Consider the following 21,828-nt stretch of genomic DNA (forward strand, 5'->3'; position numbering starts at 1 on the left):
TGAGCAGTGACACAAAAACTTAGACCTTTTTTCTTCCCCAAGGAGAAAGCCCAGACTTCGCTGGCTTCCTATTATTTAATTTGGAGAAGCTGAGAAGTGATAGCCATGGGAACGAAGCCTGGAAGTCAGCCTTGCAAGAGGGATACTTAGCAAAAAGAACGTTGAATATTGTCGGGTATACAGTTAAAAAAAAAAAAATATATATATATATATATATATAAAAAAATTGAGCTTTTTGGTCATTTACCAAGAGATTTCAACCCCAAAGTGTTCACTGTGAGCACATGTGTAAAACAGCACGAGATCTATTTTTTCCCCTTCAGGCCACTCTTCCCTACTGATACAGTGCCAAGAAGTTTAATTAAATGTCAAGTGTTGCAACGTTTGTGCCTGGGGGAAGGGAGAGAGAAAGCGCTGGCTGGCACTGAATTTCGGGAGCGTTATCACCACCATCGCCACCGTCCCACTCGCCTGCGACGGCTGTCGACTTACCTTTCCTTTGCTGATTATAAAGAACGTGTCCCCTCGAGCACCTTGTCGTATAATATACTCGCCGCTTTCATAATGTGTCTGTAAAAAAACAAAAATAAAATAAAATTAAGATGAACAAACAGAATCGGAGACTGTTATTCAGCGGACAGTTTGGCAGCTTTGCAAGATAACGTAACCCCGGACCGATTTTATCCCAGCCTGACATTGGCCGTGATTTAAAAATTGTCCTGTGTCAAGAAATATAATAATTAAAATGAAATCGCTTATGGCTTGCCCATTTTTCTTCTTACTGTGCTACTGCCAGCTTTTGCCCAGATGAATTATCCTCATGGCCTAAATCCATTTATACTAAGTAAACCAGACAGAGGAATTTTCAACAGAGAATACAGTACATGAAGTAAACTGCAATAATATGTCTGCCGTAAAAATAGTTCTTTTCCATTTTTTTTTTGTTGGTTTTGGTATTTTTACAGCTTTGCTAGCAAGGGATTGAGTCAACAAATAATTTCTGCTCTTCTCCTGTTATTATAGCAGTTTAATCTGTCCTTTTTTTGCCTTGTTTTGTGGAATATTCCTCGCTAAATTTATGTCACAGCTTATCATCCAGCCTTAATAGGATAGCTTCATCCCTTGTGTTACCCCACCAAAATCAATGTGCATTTAGACATCAAAAAAATAAAAGCTGGTATGTCCTAAACAAAGACTACATTCACATTTAGTCCCCCCTAAACCTCGGTGTTGTCTTCAGAGATGCTCTACCCCCCCGCAAATTCCACAAACATCAGTTCAACAGCAACCGCAGGGGTGGGAACGCCAAGAGCTTCCCACCCGATGTCTCTACCTACATCTACTGGTCAAACGACTGCTGGGTTGGTTGGTTTGTTGTGTTTTTTTTAATCAAGCCCCCGTGGAGAGCACAGACGTGCCCCCAGGCGTCACATCTGCTGTGCCCCAGCCCCGATTTGGGACAAAACCTCCCCAAAAATGCTCTGGCATCATTCGAAGCTACGCTCAAGCGCAAAGCCCCAAGGGAAAAAAAAAACCCACCAGATCTTTTAATCCCAAACTATGTATAAACAACAGCAAGGATGGATTTGAGCTAAGACAGAGGAATTAATCAGAATCCTAGAATTTGGATAAGCTGGAGATGTTTTCTTCCAAGGGGATTTTATTGTCCTGCGTTTATTTGTTTATCTTTACACTCAAGCTTTTTGGTGCCACTTACAGACCGCTAACAGACTCCAACATGAAAATAAATAGGTAAAAGCTTATGTAAGTAAATATATCTGGCACATCTGAGAAAAAAAAATCCTTGGTTTGGGAGCACTGGGCGTATTAATGAAAAGTAACTGTCCGAAGAAAAAGGAAAAAATAACTAAGTGAACTATAATAAGGAATTAATCAAGTTAGTTCTTTAAAATACATATAGTTAGGCTGTGAGTGCTTGCACCATCCTAAAAAAAAGAATCAGCATAAATAAAATCAAAACTTTAAAGCAGTATGTTAGGAATTAATACTCTTCAGACTCTCCAGAAGATTAATAAATTAAAAAATTAAATAAAAATAAAGTTCTCTGTGAGAATCACAAATACCAGATATTATCATGTCAGTCTTCAGAAAAGGGACCAGAGAAGGTGGGTTGGGAAGGCTTAACTTGTGGGTCGCCCCGATCCTGGATGGGCTCTGATAGATCTAAAAACCACAGCTTTTTTCCTTTTTCCACGTGCAAGAGTGGAAAGAAGAAAAAAAAGGCTGAAGGAGACCATGGACACAAACTCGCAGAGTTTTACTTCCTACATGGGGTGTTGCTGGACCGCACATTTTGAGGATGTGCATTTTTGAGCATTCAGGTTGAGACTCCTTGAAAGGGCCTGATTTTATAAGGCGTTGGGATCATACCCTCTCTTCAAGTGGAATCTTGTAGGCTCCCAAAAATCTAATGATTGAAAATACTGGTCAAAAGGTTTCCAATTTTAGTATGGGCAGCCCATATCCATTAGACATATTAAACTGCTACTGCTTGTATGACTTCTGTGCAATTTTGAGTTGACAGTGCCTTACAGCTGACTCTCAACTTTTGGCCAAATAACACATTCAACATGGCAAAACCTTCTTCCTAAAAGGCCATTTCTTGGTCTTGGTCACCAGTTACAACTGCACCAACCACTGAGCACTGAGACTCACAGTCCTGCTGCCGTATTCGATTCCCACCCATGAGCCCTCCCAACCAGTCCCATCCATGACTCCTTCCACCCAGGCTTCTGGTGGGAAGAAAACTCAGAAGAAATCTGAGTTTTGAAGGATCTGAAGCTGCCTCTTACTTTGGCATCTCTTCCCTACTGTATTTTTTTTTTCCTGGGCTCTAGTCTCATTCAAAATACTGCAAGTCCTTCTTCCAACATTCAAATCATATTCCTCTAGTCCTTCCTTGAGTGCCCAATTGCACTGAGCTTTCATTTCGCTTGACCTCCCCCTCCCCGACACCTCTCTCCATGCCTTTCCTGTGGTCCACATCTTCATCTTTATGTATTTCAGCCCATTTCTTTCACAGCTAATTCCACCTGGCCTTACCACAATTCTTCTTGCTTGAATCAACCTGTCCTTCCCCATCTTCTAACAATGCTCTTCCTCTTAAATCCTCCTCTTCCACCACAAATCAACTCACCCGTGTGCTTCGCCCTTCTAACCAAATTATTTCTCTCCATTTAGACTGAAAGCACTGTGCAAAGCAGGCAAAGTGCGTTAAGTGCCCACTTACGACACATGCAAATAAAAATAATTACAAGCCTCTTCCTTTTAGCCGGCCATGTAGAAGGTCGCAATACATTCTCAGGTACGTACGGTACCATTGTACAAAGTCACCGAAGAAGCACTTTAGCAAATGTTGCCCATATTCATGCTAGAGCTGATTCATATTTGAGGAACACAAGCTCCATTTCATCCAGAGAAAATCAGTCCAAGAACAGCCTGAGGAAAATCAACAATTCCTACAGCTTTACAATAGTGCCGTGGCACATGCAAAGGAATAATACATGAATTAAAATCACTAAAAAAGAAAAGCAGTAAAGCAAGTGGGTTCAGTGTGTCTTTTACCAGCTTTAGACTGACCCCACCACTTCTTCTGGACTTGCATTTGCAAGATGAAATTCAATGGCCGAGCTCTAGCAAGCTGTTAGAAGCCACACTCCGTTGAAGGGGATCCTTCTGATGGAAAGAACAATTTATTGGCATCTTCTTAAATTCTAGCTTCAAAGCCCTGTACGTAACTGGTGAAGGAATTTCCAGAATGCCTTTAAAATGGGTAATAAATATTTCTATCCCGCTTTTGCAGTCAGCAAATAAATGATAATAAAAAAAAAAATACACAACTAGTGTAATACTCCAGATTTGGGCTTAGAACTTGGAATTATTTTTTTTTGTTTTAGACTTTTCTCCCAAGAGAAAAGGACTCTGGACAGAATGCTGTGTTTTCAGAGGCAATACCAAAGTTCAGTGATGAAAGCTAATTGAATACCTCAGATAGATTTCACTGAAACCTAAAGCATCGCATAGGTTTTTGAGCATACTTCTTAAGACACAGCTCCTCCAGGTCACAATAAAAATTAAAGCAAACCACAGAAATTAATTCTTAGCTGGAAGAGTTGATCAGACTATATTAAACTATCCTTTCACTTTTTCATTTCTCCAGCAGAAAACCAGAGCTGAAATCCAGCATAAAAAGGGAACTGAGAAAACCTTCACAGAAACGTAGGCTGCAAAAATACAGCTGTATGACCTGCCAAGGTCGAGATAACCGGGCAGCAAAGTTAATAGTTACGAGGGGCTCGTGTGTGCAGAGGGAAGAGAAAAAAGAAGGTTATAAGCTAAGGCATCGAGGTCCCAGTCTGGCATCAAAGTCGGAGAGAGTCAGCGCTCAAGAAAACAGCGATGATAAAGCCGAGAAATTACGGCTGGGAACACTCATATACCAGCAAGCTGCAGATGTATATTTTATAAGCTTTGGCAAATAGGGAGAAAGGCTGAGCTTCGATGAATTATAAATGATACAAAATTTAGAGCATTTGTCATGCTAACCAGACTGTTGTTTTATAAAGTAACACTGAGCCCTTAAGGTACCTCTCTACGGAGCCGGAGCTGCTTTATCACCTCTTGAATGACCCCCCCAGCCTCATAATACCCCATTTTCCCATATAATAAAAAATTTTCCTAGTCTAAACCAGCAAGGCAAGACCATCTCCTCCTTATCAAAAAGCTTCCCAGTTTAAACCAGTAAGGGGTTGCACCCTTAGCAAGGCAGGGATGTCCATCGGGAAGCAGAGTGCAAGCCAAGCTTGCGACCCAAACCCTCTTGTGTTTATCAGAGGATAGTTGAGTGCTCCAATGATAGGTTTCTTCATAAGAAAATAAATGATAAAATAAAAATAAGTCATTAAAAAAAGAGTTTTGGTTGGGGTTTTTTTTTGGCACGTGCAACACATCCGAAATTAAAGCTGGAAGGTTTCTTCAAAAGGAAGTTTTAAGTCTTCCATTAATATTCATGGCTTTGATTTCAGTGTCTCCACATGGTTTAACTCCTATAAGCATTTAAATACTTGTAAAATAAAGGTTCCGAGTCTTTCCAGTGGAGCTCAACTCTGAACTCGAAGCCATGGCATTATATTTACAGAAAGAATGTATCAGGCAGGAAAAAAAAATAAAAACACAGAAGAAAAAGCTCTAATTAGCTTTCTCAGGGAAAGAAGAATAGGTCCTTAACCAAAATGTTTTATTAGGAAACAAACCCAAAATATGTATAAGCAGGAGAAAGTTATGTACATATTACATAAGCTCAATTTTCCCTTAAATTTACTTCATCAACACTGAGGCAAACCCAACAGGAGGAGGGAAAATAAAAAAATGACATTACAGACCCGGCTCAATTAGCATTTCAAAGTCCCCAGAGGGTTCCTCAACTGCCGTAAGGCAGCACAGTGTCAGCGGAGCGTTTCCAGCACCTCAGACCAGCCCATCCTCTGACCCCTCAACCTTTATTTCTCTAGAACTCCTTTTTTTTCTCCCCCCCCTAATTGGTTTGTTACAAACTAATACAGCATCCTAGAAAACCTTTGCAACAAGGAGACCTGTGTGATCACCTGTTCTCCCTTAGAACCCTCATTTTCTCACCAAGAACTTAAAGGGACCGTTGGGTTCCACTAAGCAACATTGGAAAGGGCCTGATCTCACTGGTGGGAGCTACAGTCTATCTGGGCAACTCTTTCCATTCATGCTTCTGTATCTCATAAGACCACGTCACATTAGGAAGGTTGGAGAGGATGGGCACAAATAGCATTTTTGATGGATAAGGGGGTCAATACATGGTTTTTGATCTGAATAGAACTCAACAGCAATTTAAAAATACTTCTAGGCTAGACCTGTCAAACCAGACTGAAGGTTTCCGGCTAGTCCATCTTGTTGGCCCTCGACAAGCCAAGAGCCATCCCAGTGTCACCAGTGTGCTCCTGGTGCAGTCCCGTTTCAGGAAGCAGCAATGGGAAGAGGCTGTCAGATCTGATTTCCGACCTACCTCCAACCCCAGATCTTCAAAAAGAGCAGCTTATGGTACGTGGTCTCCTAAAAAGAACTGCTCACTGGTTCTGCTTTCCTGTGCGGCCGGCCCGGTAGATCCCCAGAAAAGAAAGTATTTCTCCCAAAGCACAGGAGACCCACACGATCTCTCAGCCACTTTCAAACGTGAAGTTAAATATATCAACTTAGATCACTATGGATTGATAAATGCCTCCCCCCTCCCATAGAAACCAACACCTTGATTTAATTTGGACAATGCAGAGCGAATAGCAGACTTGCATTTATCTTGATTTTAGGAAGAGCAAGAACTTCAACATCTGAACTAGGATCAAGCAGTGAACGCAGCATCTTGTTCCCAGTCCTTAAGCCCTCCATTCCCATCAGCGTTACCATCACCTTCGACTACTTCAGGTTTTAGTACTTAGGGTGAAAAAAGGCACACCAAAGCGTGTCTAGAATACAGTTGAAAGGGGAAAAACATGCTAAATTTATACCACTGGAGTAAAATACCAGAAATCAGATTTGCTTCAAAAAAATGTTACACAAGTATAAATGAAAGTCGTTTGGCAGGTCCAAGCTAGATGTAGATACAGTGAATATCCAACGTACATCAAACACACTGAAATCTAGGTACCCAACACTCAGAGTTCTGCATTACCTGTTACCGTCACTCCAGACTATCATTTCCCCTTAGGAAAAAAAAGATAAAACTGAAATAAAGTTGTTTAAAAAAACCCGCAAACCTAACCCTAAACAAGGCCAGTTTCTACGTGACACCAGAGGCAGATTTTAACCCCATGCATGTGCCACTCTGTGTCTAAATGGCCTTCCCATGTTTTGGTTAAAATCAACCTCAGCATACAGAGAAGCTTGAATCTTTCACAAAATATCTTTTCCCAACCTAAATTAACACAAGTCCTGGAAGGTCTTGGTTCACCAGCACAAGAAGTGCCTCCTTCCTGAAGATCCCCAGTTTGCCCAGTAGCAGCAGCTTCTATAAAAAAAAAAAAAATATCTCTTTTCCCCCTCCCTTTCTTCTGTTGCCAATTTTACTTAAAGCTAAGAAAAATTCCTAGTGCCAAGGGGGAAAAAATGTTTACTCAGCGGGTTTGATAGGGTAAGCCACTGATTAAGCCTCCTTGATGTACCCCACAGAAGAAATAGCAGAGGCGCACAGCATCCCATGATCGAGTCAGATTATGCTCTAAAAAAAAAGGAAATATCCTGGCTTTACGAAATCCTCCGTCCCATGCAGAATGCCAAAGTGCCACCCCCCAGCCTTGAGTGCGGAAACACCCCAAGCAATTAAAGCTCTCTTGAGAAGTAATTGGATTTTTATGAGACTGACCTTGCATTAAACGTTGACAAAATTAGAAACAGCGAGGCATCAGCTGCCAACAACAAATAGCACCGAAGTTTGACAATAACTGCTTTTTGAGTCACCAAGACCAAAACCAGTCCTCACCAACCAGAACCTCCTACTGATACAAGACCCAAACAAATGGGCTTGTCTGAGCACACATACCAACCAGATTGGGTGCCCTCAACGATCACTTTTCCTTCCCAACACTACACCCAAAGAGCCAAAACTTTGTGTGGTGGGAACAGCCAAAGCAGAGCAGCTCAGATGGACACCTCTCCAAGGGTGGCCAGATGAACGCACAACATCTGGGTGCTGTGCAGGACCTAGCCTTGTGCCACCAGCATCTGTTCCAACCACATGAGCTCCAGATGCCTTGCCCTGCTCTTGGCACTCCTTGCGTGCCACCACGTTGCAACGAAGTCTACAGCACATCTGGGGACACCTCACTCACCGCGCAAAGAAAACATGAGCTTTACAACTGCGGACACCCACGTCTGGGTGAAGGCTTTGGTCTACCAACCTTACTTTGTCAGTCACCAGCTTCAACTGGAGCTTCTGTTCCCAACCACCATCAAAAACTGAGAAGCCTGACCAAGTGTTGACACAGGCTTCGTAGAGAAACCTCAGTGCTGGAGACCAACCCAATGGTTAAACTTCAGAAAACATCATTTTTCGTCCAGCTGGATGCCTCTGACTGCTGTGTTTATACTGAGGACATTTGAAAAAAGGTGGAAAAACAGATTTTTGTGTGTGGGGTGCTACGTAACCCACAACAGCTGTGGCGCTGAGAAGCCAAAATCCTGCCAAAGGTGACATCAGGGGAGCAGAAACACAAAGGTGGCTTTGAAATGAGGACTTTCACTCCCTGCAGCCAGGTCTGCACCACATAAACCAGCGAGGGTAACATGAGTTTGATGACAGTGCTCAATGTATAATGCAGCTCTCCCACGGTGTGTTTCTTTTATTATTTTTTTTAATATATCTAAATATGTTATTTTGCTGGTGGTTTAACAAAAATATTCACAGAATCATCAGCAAAACTCCAAACATAAGCAGCTTTCAAAATACTTTAGTTTCTCTTCTGGACTTCCTGCCTTAAACATTTTTTCGAGTCTGAAATGACAACATTAAAGGCAACAAAACAGAACTTTAAAACATTTATTTGCTGAAAAACACTGCAAAACCAAGCAGGTTAATACTGGTCTTCTGTACCGACCTCCTTTGGAATCACAAAACTGTTTCCCTGGTTTTACTATGTGTCTCGCTCCCATGAATGATCTAAAAATGCCGCTCCTTGAAATAGTCAAAGGGCAAAATTATCATATCGTGGTCCTCTGCTTATTTACCCCGTGAAGCAAAGCGCAGCGGGTGGGTGTGACTTTTGACAGTCAAGATGTCTCAATACCTCTCCAAAGAGCAGCTCAACTAAAGTTAAGCAAGTGGGAAAGCAAAATAGGAGAAAGATGCGTTGTTGACGGGAATCAAGGGTTAAGTCATGCCTTTTAATTCAACGTCGTTATGGAGCACGGGGTTGGGAAAGCAAATGAGGAAGGATAAACCCAACAGACGGGGGATGCTGCTGAGCAGCTTGTCCCATGTCCACGTGCCACCATACATTGGGGGATGAGGAAGCGTAGACTAGCCCAAGGCAGGGTATCCCAGAAGGAATTGATATGTTATTAGCCCACCTCCACCTTCCCAAATGGTTGTGGAACTTGAGCTGGAAACCTGGGGATGACCCGACAGCAACCTGAGTCGTTGCAAACCTTGCAAACCCTGCAAACCCGTATTTTCACATTCAGCTGACTCTAACTGAGCTGCAACCTTCTGCAGGGGATTTTTCTTTTTATAGAATCAGAGAATGGTTTGGGTTGGAAGGGACCTTGAAGCCCATCCAGTTCCAACCCCCTGCCCTGGGCAGGGACACCTCCCCCCAGCCCAGGTTGCTCCAAGCCCCGTCCAACCTGGCCGTGAACACCTCCAGGGATGGGGCAGCCACAGCTTCTCGGGGCAACCTGCCCCAGGGGATCACCACCCGCACAGGGAAGAATTTCTTTCTGATATCTTATCTGAATCTCCCCTCTTCCAGTTTGAAGCCATTCCCATTGTCCTGTCACTACGTGCCCTTGTAAAAAATCCTTCTCTCGCTAATGGATTACAAACTTTCCCATCCTTCTTACAAATCAAGCTATTTGAATTCTAACTAGGTATTTGAATATATATTTTATAGTCAAAGCTGTTTTGTAATAGTTATAGGAGACTGTCACCTTGGTAAAGCCTTGTGCTAAAACATTTTATTTGTACTGCACTGATTCACTGTGGCTTCCTAACGGACTTTGCCAGCAATAAGAAAACAACATGCTCCTGGGCACGTTTTGGGCAGTCTGGGTATCTTCTCCAATTGTGGTGTGTTCTGCGATTTACAGGTTGCTTCCGATTCCCACACAAGCATCCCCTAAACAACAGTGGTCTTAATGCACCTAAAGGGACTATTTGCGTGTGGACGCTCAAGCCCAGCGTACGCAACAATGCACTCCAAACGGTGGGTTTATCGGTTTATCTCTCCTCAACTGAAGTTGGCTTCGCATCCTCCTGAGATAAGAGGGGAGGTTCTGATAACAAAACAAGCTACAAATCCAACAAGGAGGAGCAACCCGTATGCTAAGAAATGCCTTTTCCTTAGACTAAAAAAAACCCAGTTGGCAGCACACCCCCTAATATCAAGATGTAACACGTGCTTCTGGAAGTCAGTCACTATGATTTCTCCAGGTGAAAGGAATATAACAGGATGTACGGGAGCAAAGATGTGTATTCAACAACTGCTTCGTTGAAGTAAAGGCGCATCCAGCCTACACCGACTCCACTGGGTACAAAACTAAATGAATAAAACAGCAGTTCTTTGCCATTTCTGAAATGTAAAGCTGCGATAAACGTTCCTAATTTGAAGTTCTTTGGTTAAATGATTGCTTTAATTTCCTGTTTGTTACTTTGGGGATTTGGCACTACCGTTCCATGAATCTGAATTTCATCATTTTGTGGAGCAAGCCAGCAGGGAGGGGAGCACATGAGACGGGTTGGGATGGAGCCGGGGCTGGTACCTTCCTTCTCTTCCTTTTTCTTCAAAACCTCCTCCAATTTCAGTGTCCCACAGACATACAAGACATCCAAGAATTGAGGGAGAACCAGTCCTCTCCCATATGAGCTGCTGGGTGGTACCCACCAACACAGCTGGGGACAAGGTGACATAGGTGATGGAAATTAGATAATAAAAATGGAAGTTATGGAAGAGAGTAAACTCCAGTGACTCAACATACTCAAACAAACTCCAAACTGATTTTTCCAACGCTGACCAGAGCTCTGATGACTCCTTAGGTGAAACTGCAGGTCCTGAAACACAGGCTGAATTTTCAGCATGAAATCAAGACTTTTTGCATTGACCTGCAAATAGGACATTACAGTTGTGATCACTCAGGAGCTTCCCGAAGGTTGACTTCTCATGGGAAAAGAAGCAGCAGTGCCATATCTCTGGTATTTCCTGCAACCCAGAGCACACAGCTGATCAATTCTGTTTTCTTCTACACCCTAAAATTTAAGGTCGTAACACCAGAACACCCAACCTTAACACAGCTCTCCCCGTGGTAACAAATAGTGGGTAAATAGGACCACTTGTCACTTTTGTGAGATACATAATCAAACAAGATTTATTAAGTTTGACACTAAACAAACATGTCTCATTAAAGAAGTCCCCTAAACCAAACGATATTAAGGAAAAGGGCATGAAGTAGGGGTGAACTTCAGTGGTATCATCTTCTAGCCAAGAAAAACACAACATTGTCTTTCCTGCTCTGATTTTATCATCTTTCTTCTAGATTCTGCTGGGCTTCAACCCAGTGCTCATCAATTGCAATTTTCAGAGATACATAAAAGGCAACACAATGTATAAGGGACCATATTTGGCAAACGTTGGCCCAGGTTCCCATGTGCAAAAGGGAGGACACATGCACGAGATGGAAGGAGCTTTTGGCCCTTTCCTCTTCCAACTCCCGAGCATCTTCCTCCCACCCCAACGTGGTGGGTGGCACTGTTACAGGAGAAAATGCCTTTTCTGTAGGGCAGAGGTTCAAGAGATGCCCAAGCTGTCGCCTGCAGCCCAACACCCTTTTATAAAGGAAACTTGTAGGAATACAGCAGAAGCTCAGAAATGCTAATTTTTGGCGGCACAGCCACTGAAAGCGGGTTATCTTCCTGCTATACAGCAAAGATTGAGATGAGAATATAGAGGAGAAAGAGTGAACAAAGTAGGTGACTGGGCAAAAAGAAGGACTGAAAACCCTGATGCTCTTGGAGAGAGACCACGTCTAAAGATGCTCAAAGGATGAGAACAGGCCAGAGGAAGGATGAGGGGATCAGAGAAGGAAGCTCAGCCCTAGCACAACACGTCTATTTGGTATCACAAGAGGCCACCAGAAGAGATCAACTGCAGAAGCGCTGTCAGTGGGAGAGAACTTCATTTCCTTACATGCAAAGAAACAGGAAAAGAAATAAAAGCAGATTGATGAGCAGCACGATCTTCTGAGAAAAAACGGGAATTTCAGAAGGGTGAGAAAGGGAGGAAGGAGAGGATGCTGAAAAGGCTGGGGAGTTCAAAGGGATACAGATGGGGATGAAGAGGGTAAAAGGTCAAGACAAACCTCAAAGACAAAGAGGGAGAACTCAAGGAGAGGTAGTTCAAGGGTTAAGAGAGCAGAGAGGTGGTACAGGTGGGTGAGAGCAGCACACTGGGACAGGCTAGGGAGAAAAGGGAGAAGAGTTTTAGCAAAAGGGGTTGCTCAGGAAGATGAGAGAGGAACCAATATGAAAGAAACAGGATTTATTCCCATGAGACATCACAGAACCATAGAATTGTTATGGCTGGAAAGGACCTTTCAGATCATAGAATCAGAGAATGGTTTAGGTTGGAAGGGACCTTGAAGACCATCCGGTGCCCCCCCCCTGCCCTGGGCAGGGACACCTCCCACCAGCCCAGGTTGCTCCAAGCCCCGTCCAACCTGGCCTTGAACACCTCCAGGGATGGGGCAGCCACAGCTTCTCGGGGCAACCTGCCCCAGGGGCTCACCACCCACACAGCAAAGAATGTCTTCCTAATATTTAATCTAAATCTCCCTTCTTCCAGTTTGAAGCCATTCCCCCTTGTCCTATCAAGATCATCAAATCCAATCATTATCTAACTCTACCAGGCCCACTTCTAAACCATGTCCCTGAGCACCATATCTAGACAGCTTTTAAATACATCCAAGGATGGCAATTCAACCCCTTCCCTGGGCACCCCGTTCCAATGTCTGATAACCCTTTCAGTGTAGAAGTTTCTCCTAATGTCTAACCTAAACCTCCCCTGGTGCAACTTAACACCATTTCCTCTTGTCCTGATGATGGTGATCACGAGAGACAGCAAATTAGTTGGGTGAGGTTGACAGTGGTATTAGGCCGCAGATCGAGCAGTCAAGGAATTGGAGTAGAAAAACCAACACTTTGCTTGCTGGATAAAATAATAACCGATTTGGAGAGAATCAACATGAAACGTGGAGAATTAACTGTGCGATAAGTAATTAGCAAGAGGATACCTCGGCAACAGAGCAGAACTAATTAATCAATTACCCTGACTAAAAATTAGCAAACAGTGAAGTCAAATAAAATCAAGTAACAATAATAATAAAAAAATATATATAGCAAGTTGCATGGGGTTAATGCTGACTCTGGAGGAGGAAAAAAAAAAAAGAAGCCGCCAACTGGAAATTGTGACTATTAACGTGAGAAAAAACTCTCCATGGCCATGACCAGCTACAAACCTTTAATTTCGAGCAGAAGCTTTTGTAGGATTGAAATCTCTAGCTGAACCACCCCTGTCCCATGACACTTCCAGCCTCCTTTGAACATGAACACCTTGTTGTGACTCAGATTGCTTCCTTTCAAACAGACTCTTCGGGAGGGAAAAACAGAGATCGAATGGTCTCCTCTCCGCGTACTGACTCTGACAGCTTTGTTTTGAGGAAATACAACCAGAAACAGTATCACCCTACGTCACTGCACCATAAAATGCCTCTCCAATCGCAAGCAACTTAAGTATGTGGGGTTTTAATTAAATTTCATTGAAATGCAAGAAAAGTAGCTGCTCTTCTCCCCTTCTTTCCTGAATAGCTGTGATTTGGTTTTCTCTCTATAATGGAAGAATGTGTGTGGAACGCTAATTTTCCTCCCGTAAATCCAAGGACCGGTTCCCACAACTATTAAAATGGCAATCAATTCCTTGCAAAGATGAAATGGGAAGTAAACAATGTAAATCGACTCATGTATTTTTCTTAATTCGCTTATGCTTATTCAGAAAAGTTATTTGCATTGCCATGAGGATCCAAACCATTTTTCTAATCTACCGTGAGGAATAAAAAAAGGCGTATTAATTGGATATATTCAGCCACTCTTCAAGTAAACTGTGATGAAATGTATTTTCTCTTTGTGGTCTGAATCAAAGAGGAGACTCTACCTTTCTGCCATATGCAAATGCACTTTAAATTGGCACTAGAAACCAACTTTACCAGCAGCAAAATCATGAAACGCATTAGATTTACCCAGTCTCTACAGAGTTTCACCGAAACAGGTAATTCGCCCAATTCAAATACCTGAGTTCACCAGTTGCCTCCAGTTTGGCAGCATCTTTAGGAGTTTGTGTAGGTAACGACCAGTTCTGACTTAACATGCGAATCTTGCGGCGCCAGATTAATTAAACACCATCAGAGCTTCTACTCCCTTTTATACCTCCGCGGATTTTGGCGGTTGCTAGAAAATATTCTCCTTTTCCCTCAATTTCTCTCACTAACTGCACAAAGGGGGGAAAAAAAAAAGCAGATTTTTATCAGCCAGCCCACATGCAAACTCAGACCGCACTCACCGTCTGCCAACAAGCACTCTGGATTACAGGGAATTTTGGAAGTGAACTACACTGGAGTAACCAAGATAAAACGTTTGTGTGAAATATATTTATTAAAGGAACTTTTACTTCAAGGGTGCACTGGAATGGGAACTTTGCTCTGAAGATGTTATAAAGGAAATTTTACTGGACGTTTCCACCACCTACAACTTATTCCAGGCTTTTGCGCAACTAGTAATGAAACATGAAGCCGTAGTGAAAAAATAAAATCACATTATGAATTCAGAAGATGGTAAAAGTTTAGATTACTAAAAGATAAAGCCTGTGAAGAATTAACCTTGCAACAGCACCACCTTCATCAATCTCTCACGCAATGATTAGACATATATATATTTGACTGACTACACCTATTGCGCTCTTTCAAGCAGTTTTTCCTTTATCGGTCCTGAAAAGAAAACCAGGTCAAGCCTGGGAAATGCAATCTAGGTCAGATTTTTGGCACAAGACACAGCACTGCTAACGGGCAGCTGACTAGTTCCTTACCGGGCAAGGACAGCACATCCATCCAGAGCTTACTTCACTAGGGGTTTTTGGGGTCTTGGGTTGTTTTGGTTTTTGGATTTGGTTTGTTTTTTTTTTTTTTGGAACTCCAAAGCACAGAGAACTTTTATTCTCTGCGAGGAATCTGGAAAATTAGAATTTGGATTTACAAGCAGACAAGCACGAGATCGAGTCTTATTGCAACGGAGACAACATCGCCCTTCATCACAGTTAATGAACGCCGTTCCTACACAGCCGAGGAAAACCTTCACCCCGGTAAAAGAACGGCATAAAACTACATGTGTAACAGCTGTGTTATTTCCATTTCCCAGTCTCTTACAGTGGATAGAAATCAGAAGGGACAGGAGGAGGAGAGCACATCTGTTCACTGATGCCCTGATTTAGGACATCAGCATTTTCCATTGCAGCGGTATCATAAGTTTTCCCAGCAATGAGCTATTTTTGCACTTGTCTTCTCCCTGAATTACCAATATAGCCCGTTATTTTAATTTTATATTAATTTTGAGATACTTTGGAGGGTTTTTTGGTTTTTTTTAGCACAAGTGTAACGTTGAATGGAGGAAGGGCATCTGAAGGACCTGCATCTCCAGCCGGAGATCTCTTCTTGCCCGTTTTCCACGACTTTCAGCTGAGAACCAAAGACTCGGTTGATCCCAAGAAGCCCACGGCCAAGCAGGGAGCTGAGTTTCAGCCCTTCCCAAGGTACAGCTGGCTTGGGGGGGGACATTTTCCCCCTTTTTGGGGGATATCCAAACACGCAGCGAGCTGCGCTGAAGTCAGGCAACCTCCTGACACCCCAGCTGCGCGTTGCGACCCAACGGGGAGAAATCCAAGGATGAACACTGAAGAAGCCTCTCCATGCTACATCCCCCCAAGCACACGGCAGCGTGACAGCGGCTAATATTTCATTTCTGACGCTCGGCATCTGTTACCAAAGCTGCCTGCTGCTGATGGAGAATCAAATGACTCCGGGAGGGGGATGAAAGTGTTCTTTCAGCACATCTAGCAGGAGCTTTGGGGAGACAGCAGCCTGACCCAGCGCACTCTGACCCTTCACCTCCCATCTGGTGGGGAACACCAGAGATGACGAGCGTGGACCCGCTGCAAAGCTGGCTTCTCTTCTTGTCCGCTAATCCATCTCTGAGGTCTGACTACATTAATCTTACATAGAAAAACCCCCCAAATTTTAGAAAAAACAGAAGACTTCTTCACCGTCCCTCATGTTTGCAAAACTTGCCTTTTTTTTTTTTTTTTTTTTTAAAACTGAGAATATTAGCTTTCCTGCCATGCTGGCAAATTAAGTCTGAGTATTTCTAGTATTTCCACTTGATAGAAAGCAATGAAGAACAGACCTGAGCTGACATTCAACGGGGCGAAGAAAACCAACAAGTCCCACCTGGAGTTCTCGGTGGGCACGTGCTGCAGGACCAGGCTTTGCCTTCGCCTTTCTAAAGCCCTCGCCAGCGAGGGAGGTGCAGGAGCGAAGGAGAGGGCACCACGGGATTAAACTGTGTCGGTCCCAATTCCTTACGCTATAGCGTCCTTAGGCTACGGGCTATGCCGGCCATTCAGGTTGCCTAAATAGCTATTAGGCTGCTTAAAATTCTCCTAGAGAGCGTCTGAACCTGGATTCCACTCCAAGGTCAGAAAGATCAGGTTAAATACACCTTGCTGTATATTGTATACTGCGTTACGCACAGTCCAAACGACAGTCATCTCTAGTTCTTTTACATTTTCTTTTAAATTCTGGGAGAAATATATATTTTTGGATCCAAGCATGCATTTTAGAGGCTAATTTCTCTGCTATCATACTTAATTTCTACACATTTTGACCATGAGATTTCTTTTTTTTTTTTTTTTATGAAAGCCCACACCTTGATTTCATTCCAGATGCCAACTGGCATAGCACTGGTGCCACCTTCAGCTCTGCAATACGGGCAAGTATCAGCAGGTTATGGAGCCCATCCCACTCTGACCCTTCCTTCAAGGCAAAGGCAGATGGGGATGCTCCAAAAAAGGTACCGAAGGCAAATCTGTTACAGGAATGCTCTATGAAGAGGTTCATCTCTAAGCTAAAGTCATACAACTTTCGGTGTCCTCTTATGACAATGTTTTGAGATAACGAGTTTCACCCCCGTTCTCCTACTCCAGGGTCTGAAGCCATATACCCAAACCCTTGTGTACGACCCCAAATGCAGTTCCATGCTTTCATTTCCATAATTCCTGAAGACTTGAAATGAGAGGCAGAAGTTCCAAGCTGTGCTCGACATCCTGGAAGCTCTGGAGATTAGGTATGCATTTTTGAATTGCTTACCTTTTCAGGGTCAGAAGGAACCGTCTGATTGAGCTAATCCTCAGAACCACATAAAGCCAAAACCGGGAATTAATGACCTGACAACCCATACACAATCAAACCAAAAAGGCTTCTCCTCCAGAAAGACATCCCATTTCCACGGAAAAGCAGTGTGGGAAGAGGATTCCGCCGTTACCAAGGCCTCCGCCTCAGCGGCTGATAGATTTATCGTATCAGCAGATATCCCTGCAATCACCCATCACCGCTTCTGGCCTCGTTTCCCCTCAACAAGCCAAATCTGGCAGACAGGATCTGACCCCCTACGACGGTAAGAAATTCCACTTTGGGAAGCTTCATGGCAAATTCCCTATTAAGAAGGCGAGAAAGCCGCAAGGTATTAAAAATGTAAATAAGAAAACTTATCTCAAATGGCGTTTTGCTGCATTCTGCACAGGATGGAAATAAGGCCGTTTCAATTTTACCACATCAGTAACTCCGTTCCTAACACCTTTCTCCCTTCCTCCACTCCCTTCGTCTTGCGGTTATCTAGTAAGATATCCAATGCCTACCATTTCATGGATTAAGGATGAACTGGCTTTCTGCCGTCATAAAGACACTTTTCAATTACTATTATTACAACTCTGAGATACTGCAAGTACCGCACCAATAGCGGGAAAGAAAAACTTAGTTCAAATATATCCCCTTAATTGAATATTTAATAATATACAGGCAGGCTACTCCTGAGCAAGTTCATTTCCCACAGAAAACAAACTCCCTGCCAGACGGGGTATATTTTGAGAAGCCACCAAAGTCTGGGGAAAAGGAGGAAGATCTCCCCATTTGTGCCCAGCACAAAACTGGGATTTAACAACTGGCTCCATCGCTAGAGGCTCTCCATCAGCTGGTGCAGGAAGACTCAAAGCTCGATGTCCCGGCGCAGAGCAGAGGAGCGGTGTTCAAAGCTTGGTGGTCATTCCTTGGGTGGCCACAGGTGTCTCCACGACCACATTTACCATTCTCTTCATTTTTCCTAATTAATCCCTGGCATGATTCGCTCATCGGGCTAGAGCCTGCAAGCCAGCCTTGTTCAAAGTGCCAGTAGGTGTCACTGTGGGCAATGGTATAGGAGAAACCGGCGGAATAAAGTTTGAATCAAAGGGAAAACGCCCGTCAAGTTAATTAATATTTGTTTTTTAATATAATTGCTAATTATATTTTTCTGCTTTTACAGATAAAAGCACATTGTCTGCGCCTCACAGATAAAAGGAGCTTTATTAGAAACAATTCACTTTTTCTGCTTCAGACCATTCGGGGTTAGAGACTGGAAATCACGGAATATTTTCAGGGAAGCACAAGGCTGGATTTTGTTTCTTTGGTTCACCACCACCAAAATCAGTCTAGGTATGTACACATGTATTCATCGAACCAGTGATATGTGGGTTCAAATGAGGGATTTTTGGAAACTGCTATTAAGATAGACTCCCAGGAGATGCTCAGCAGACCAGACAGAGACACACACACTCTCCCTCCAGGCTTTCCATGAAACCAGCAAAGCAAAGCCCTCGGTGCCTCTACAAAACCGTGGCACTGAGCACATACCTCATCAATGGGGAGATCCAGCCCAGAAATTGTTAGGTGGCTGAGAGATCTCAGGCGGTCAGAAAAGTTCCTTTTTAGTTCTGCTATGGGGCCCTGGAGATGCTCCATGCAAACTAGGCTGCTAAGTCCCACCTTTAGGTGGGTGATGCAGGAGGAACTGGGACTATTTGCAGATGTTACCACAGAATGGTTTGGGTTGGAAGGGGCCTTGAAGACCATCTAGTTCCAACCCCCCTGCCCTGGGCAGGGACACCTCCCCCCAGCCCAGGTTGCTCCAAGCCCTGTCCAACCTGGCCTTGAACACCTCCAGGGATGGGGCAGCCACAGCTTCTTTGGGCACCCTGCGCCAGGGGCTCATATATTCATGGGTGGTTTTTTTTTTTTTCCACAGATGTAGTTCTTCAACATTATACAGCTTTGTTTTATCTTAAAATTGGTAGTCAAAGCATTCTTATTATTAAAAAAGGGATCATTTGCTATAGGAACCTGCACCCTGCCCATCACGTTGGAGCAAGACAGTGCCATACCTTGCTGCTGATCCATTACTAGAAAAAAAAAAAAAAAAAAAAAAGGACTTTGAGCAGAGTATTTCTTATCTAATGTCTGATGTAGATTTTCTAGTTCAATTTTAAACTTACTCAGATGGAAAGGCAACTATCCCAGCAGTGGCTTTGGCCCAGAGGCATTGCCCACGTCTCAGCGGCCGCAGCCGTGGCTCTGGGCGCTGCTGGGGAGAAGGGCTTCAGTTGAGCTGCAGCAGAAGCCGCCAGATGCGCAAATATTAATTATATTTATAGTTTGAATTATATATTGTATTTGCTCCACACCAGCAGTGAAGGGCAACCATCAACCCATTGGCCCCGACCTGTCTGCAGGCAAAAGCAGCAAATAAAATGCATAAAACCCCCCAGAATCCACAGGCGCGGTGCCCGAATGCATACTGCAAAGCCTCTTAAAACTGGAAATAGCGAACTAATGGATACAGGAAAATTAGGCACGTGGCTGGATCACGGAGAAGACGTGTACTCGGATCTCCTGAGTTGCACCCTGTGACCTCCCTGTTGTCCCACCTGCTATAAAAAATTCACATCTATCTTGTGCGTTTCTAAAAAGAGAGTCTGCAAATCTGCCAGCGCAAATGATACATTACTGATTTACTTCAATCCTTTTTTTCTTATCTATGAAACCCTGGAAAACATCTAAGATTACCAACAAAAATCCATTTCATGTTTTGGTTTTTCACTTGTTTTGTTTTGGGTTCCCCCCCCACCTCCCCTTTTTCTTTTATAGCTGTGACAGACTGAAGAATCCGCTTAGAGAGAGCATAAATATATATTCCAGATAGGCCAGAGCTGGGTTTAATCCAACCTGTCAAAGAGCAAACACTTATACCCAAAAACCTGCACAACCCCAGAGCGGTGACGGCAAGCGTGGCAGCTTTCTAAATTAGCATCTTATCAGCAACTTACCACAGAAAACTTTAATACCCACTCAACCCACTGTTACTGAAAATAATAAAAATAAAATACAGGAGCTCGAAGCAGCATTTTGCTAATTTTTTTTCTTCTGTTCTGCTGAAAACTGTTCCACGGTGCTGCCTTCACCATGTCCTGATGGTGAGGACATCAGCGCTGGAGTGGCTGCTTCTACCCACCGATCTGGCTGAGAGGCGTTTATTAATGAGAGAGAGATGCCTAATGCAGGAGGACAGCGTTAATAAGCCGGAAAGGATGATGCTATTCAAGAGGCAGCTGAAAAACACGCAACTATAGAGCTCTTTTGCAGGATACATAAAAATAAAAAAAAAAAAATTAAAAAATTACAATACAAGCATCGTACTTGAAAATTCAGGCTCCAGCCTGGGCTTTTACACCTTCATCGCTGGGTGCTGTTGATTAGACATAGCTGATATTTGATGCTAATGAGGAGGCTACGGCTTCTCCAGGCGGCTCCGCAACAGCACGGCAAGCTACTGTGCTGCGCCAGCAGCTGAGGAAATCTCTCCTTACAACCCCAAACTCCCACCCTTTTAAGCCTCCTTCGGGATTCTCGTGGAGATTTACGTTAAGACATATAGCCACGCGCTTCAGACGGCTGTAGAAGATATAATTCTCCAGCTGGGATGCTTTGACCAAACTTTGGTGGATTTTACAATTTGCACTGGGGAAAAAAAAATCAAAAATAAAATCAAATCAAACCAACCCAACAACCCAGATCCTGTGTTTGTGGTTTGGGAGATAAGCCCAGAGGAAAGGGCAGCAGTACTTCTGACAGTAAATTAAATCATAATAAACTCCTGCCATCTCTGGAGGAACCCAGCTCCCTGTGGAAAGTCTCTGAAAAAAGATCCCTTCGAAGCTGCTGGGATTTTCAGTGTGAATGCAAGCACGTTCTGGAGACATCTTAAAATTCATCACATAAAAATCAGTTTAAAAAAAAAACAAAACAGAATTCCCCAACTGGGGAAGGTTTACACTGCTCATCAGCGGCATCCGCTACAAACACCCAACAGGTCCCACCGTGAGAAGACCTGAAGCTGTCCATCGTTGCCTGCCAAGCGGGTGGGAGTCGGGGAAATGGCTTCACCTGTGTTCGGTACAGGGATTTCATCGGAGAGAAGGTAAATGATGGAGGGGGATGGGGAAGAAAAGGTAATGGAGATTTTACGGAGAAAGGGCAAGAGGAAGACCCGGTTGGCCCATACAGTGAAGGAACTTGGAGAGAAGACCGGTCTCGGCAAAACGGCAAGGGCAACAGCTCAGGTGTTGAAAGCCAGGGGTGGACTTAGCCAAGACCTCGGTAAGGAACGGGGTGCATGAGGGACACGAGAGTATTTCTTGCTAACCTGCAGGCACGGCACAGCAAACCCCGCAATGCCGATGCCCACGAGACCTTGTAGATCTCTTGCAGCCCGGGGATGGGATACGAAGCAGAAAGATGACCACGCCTTAAAGAACTGAAAAACTAACCCTCAGCGTGTTTTGCCAAGGCTTGTCAAGGTAGAAATTATGATGCTATTTCTCAAGAAAACAT

The 21,828-nt window shown here is 43.6% G+C and overlaps 1 protein-coding gene across 1 annotated transcript in view; it reads right to left on the reverse strand.

The window, feature by feature from the left end:
- PRKG1 (protein kinase, cGMP-dependent, type I) overlaps positions 1 to 21,828 on the reverse strand; it is a 517,290-nt gene that overhangs the window by 128,440 nt on the left and 367,022 nt on the right. The window contains exon 7 of the mRNA XM_009881637.1: positions 493 to 570. Coding sequence (XP_009879939.1) covers positions 493 to 570 — 78 coding nt within the window. The remainder of the gene's footprint in view (positions 1 to 492; positions 571 to 21,828) is intronic.

This window comes from Charadrius vociferus, unplaced genomic scaffold, assembly GCF_000708025.1.
Source record: "Charadrius vociferus isolate BGI_N301 unplaced genomic scaffold, ASM70802v2 scaffold390, whole genome shotgun sequence".
In the NCBI taxonomy this organism is placed as follows: domain Eukaryota; kingdom Metazoa; phylum Chordata; class Aves; order Charadriiformes; family Charadriidae; genus Charadrius; species Charadrius vociferus.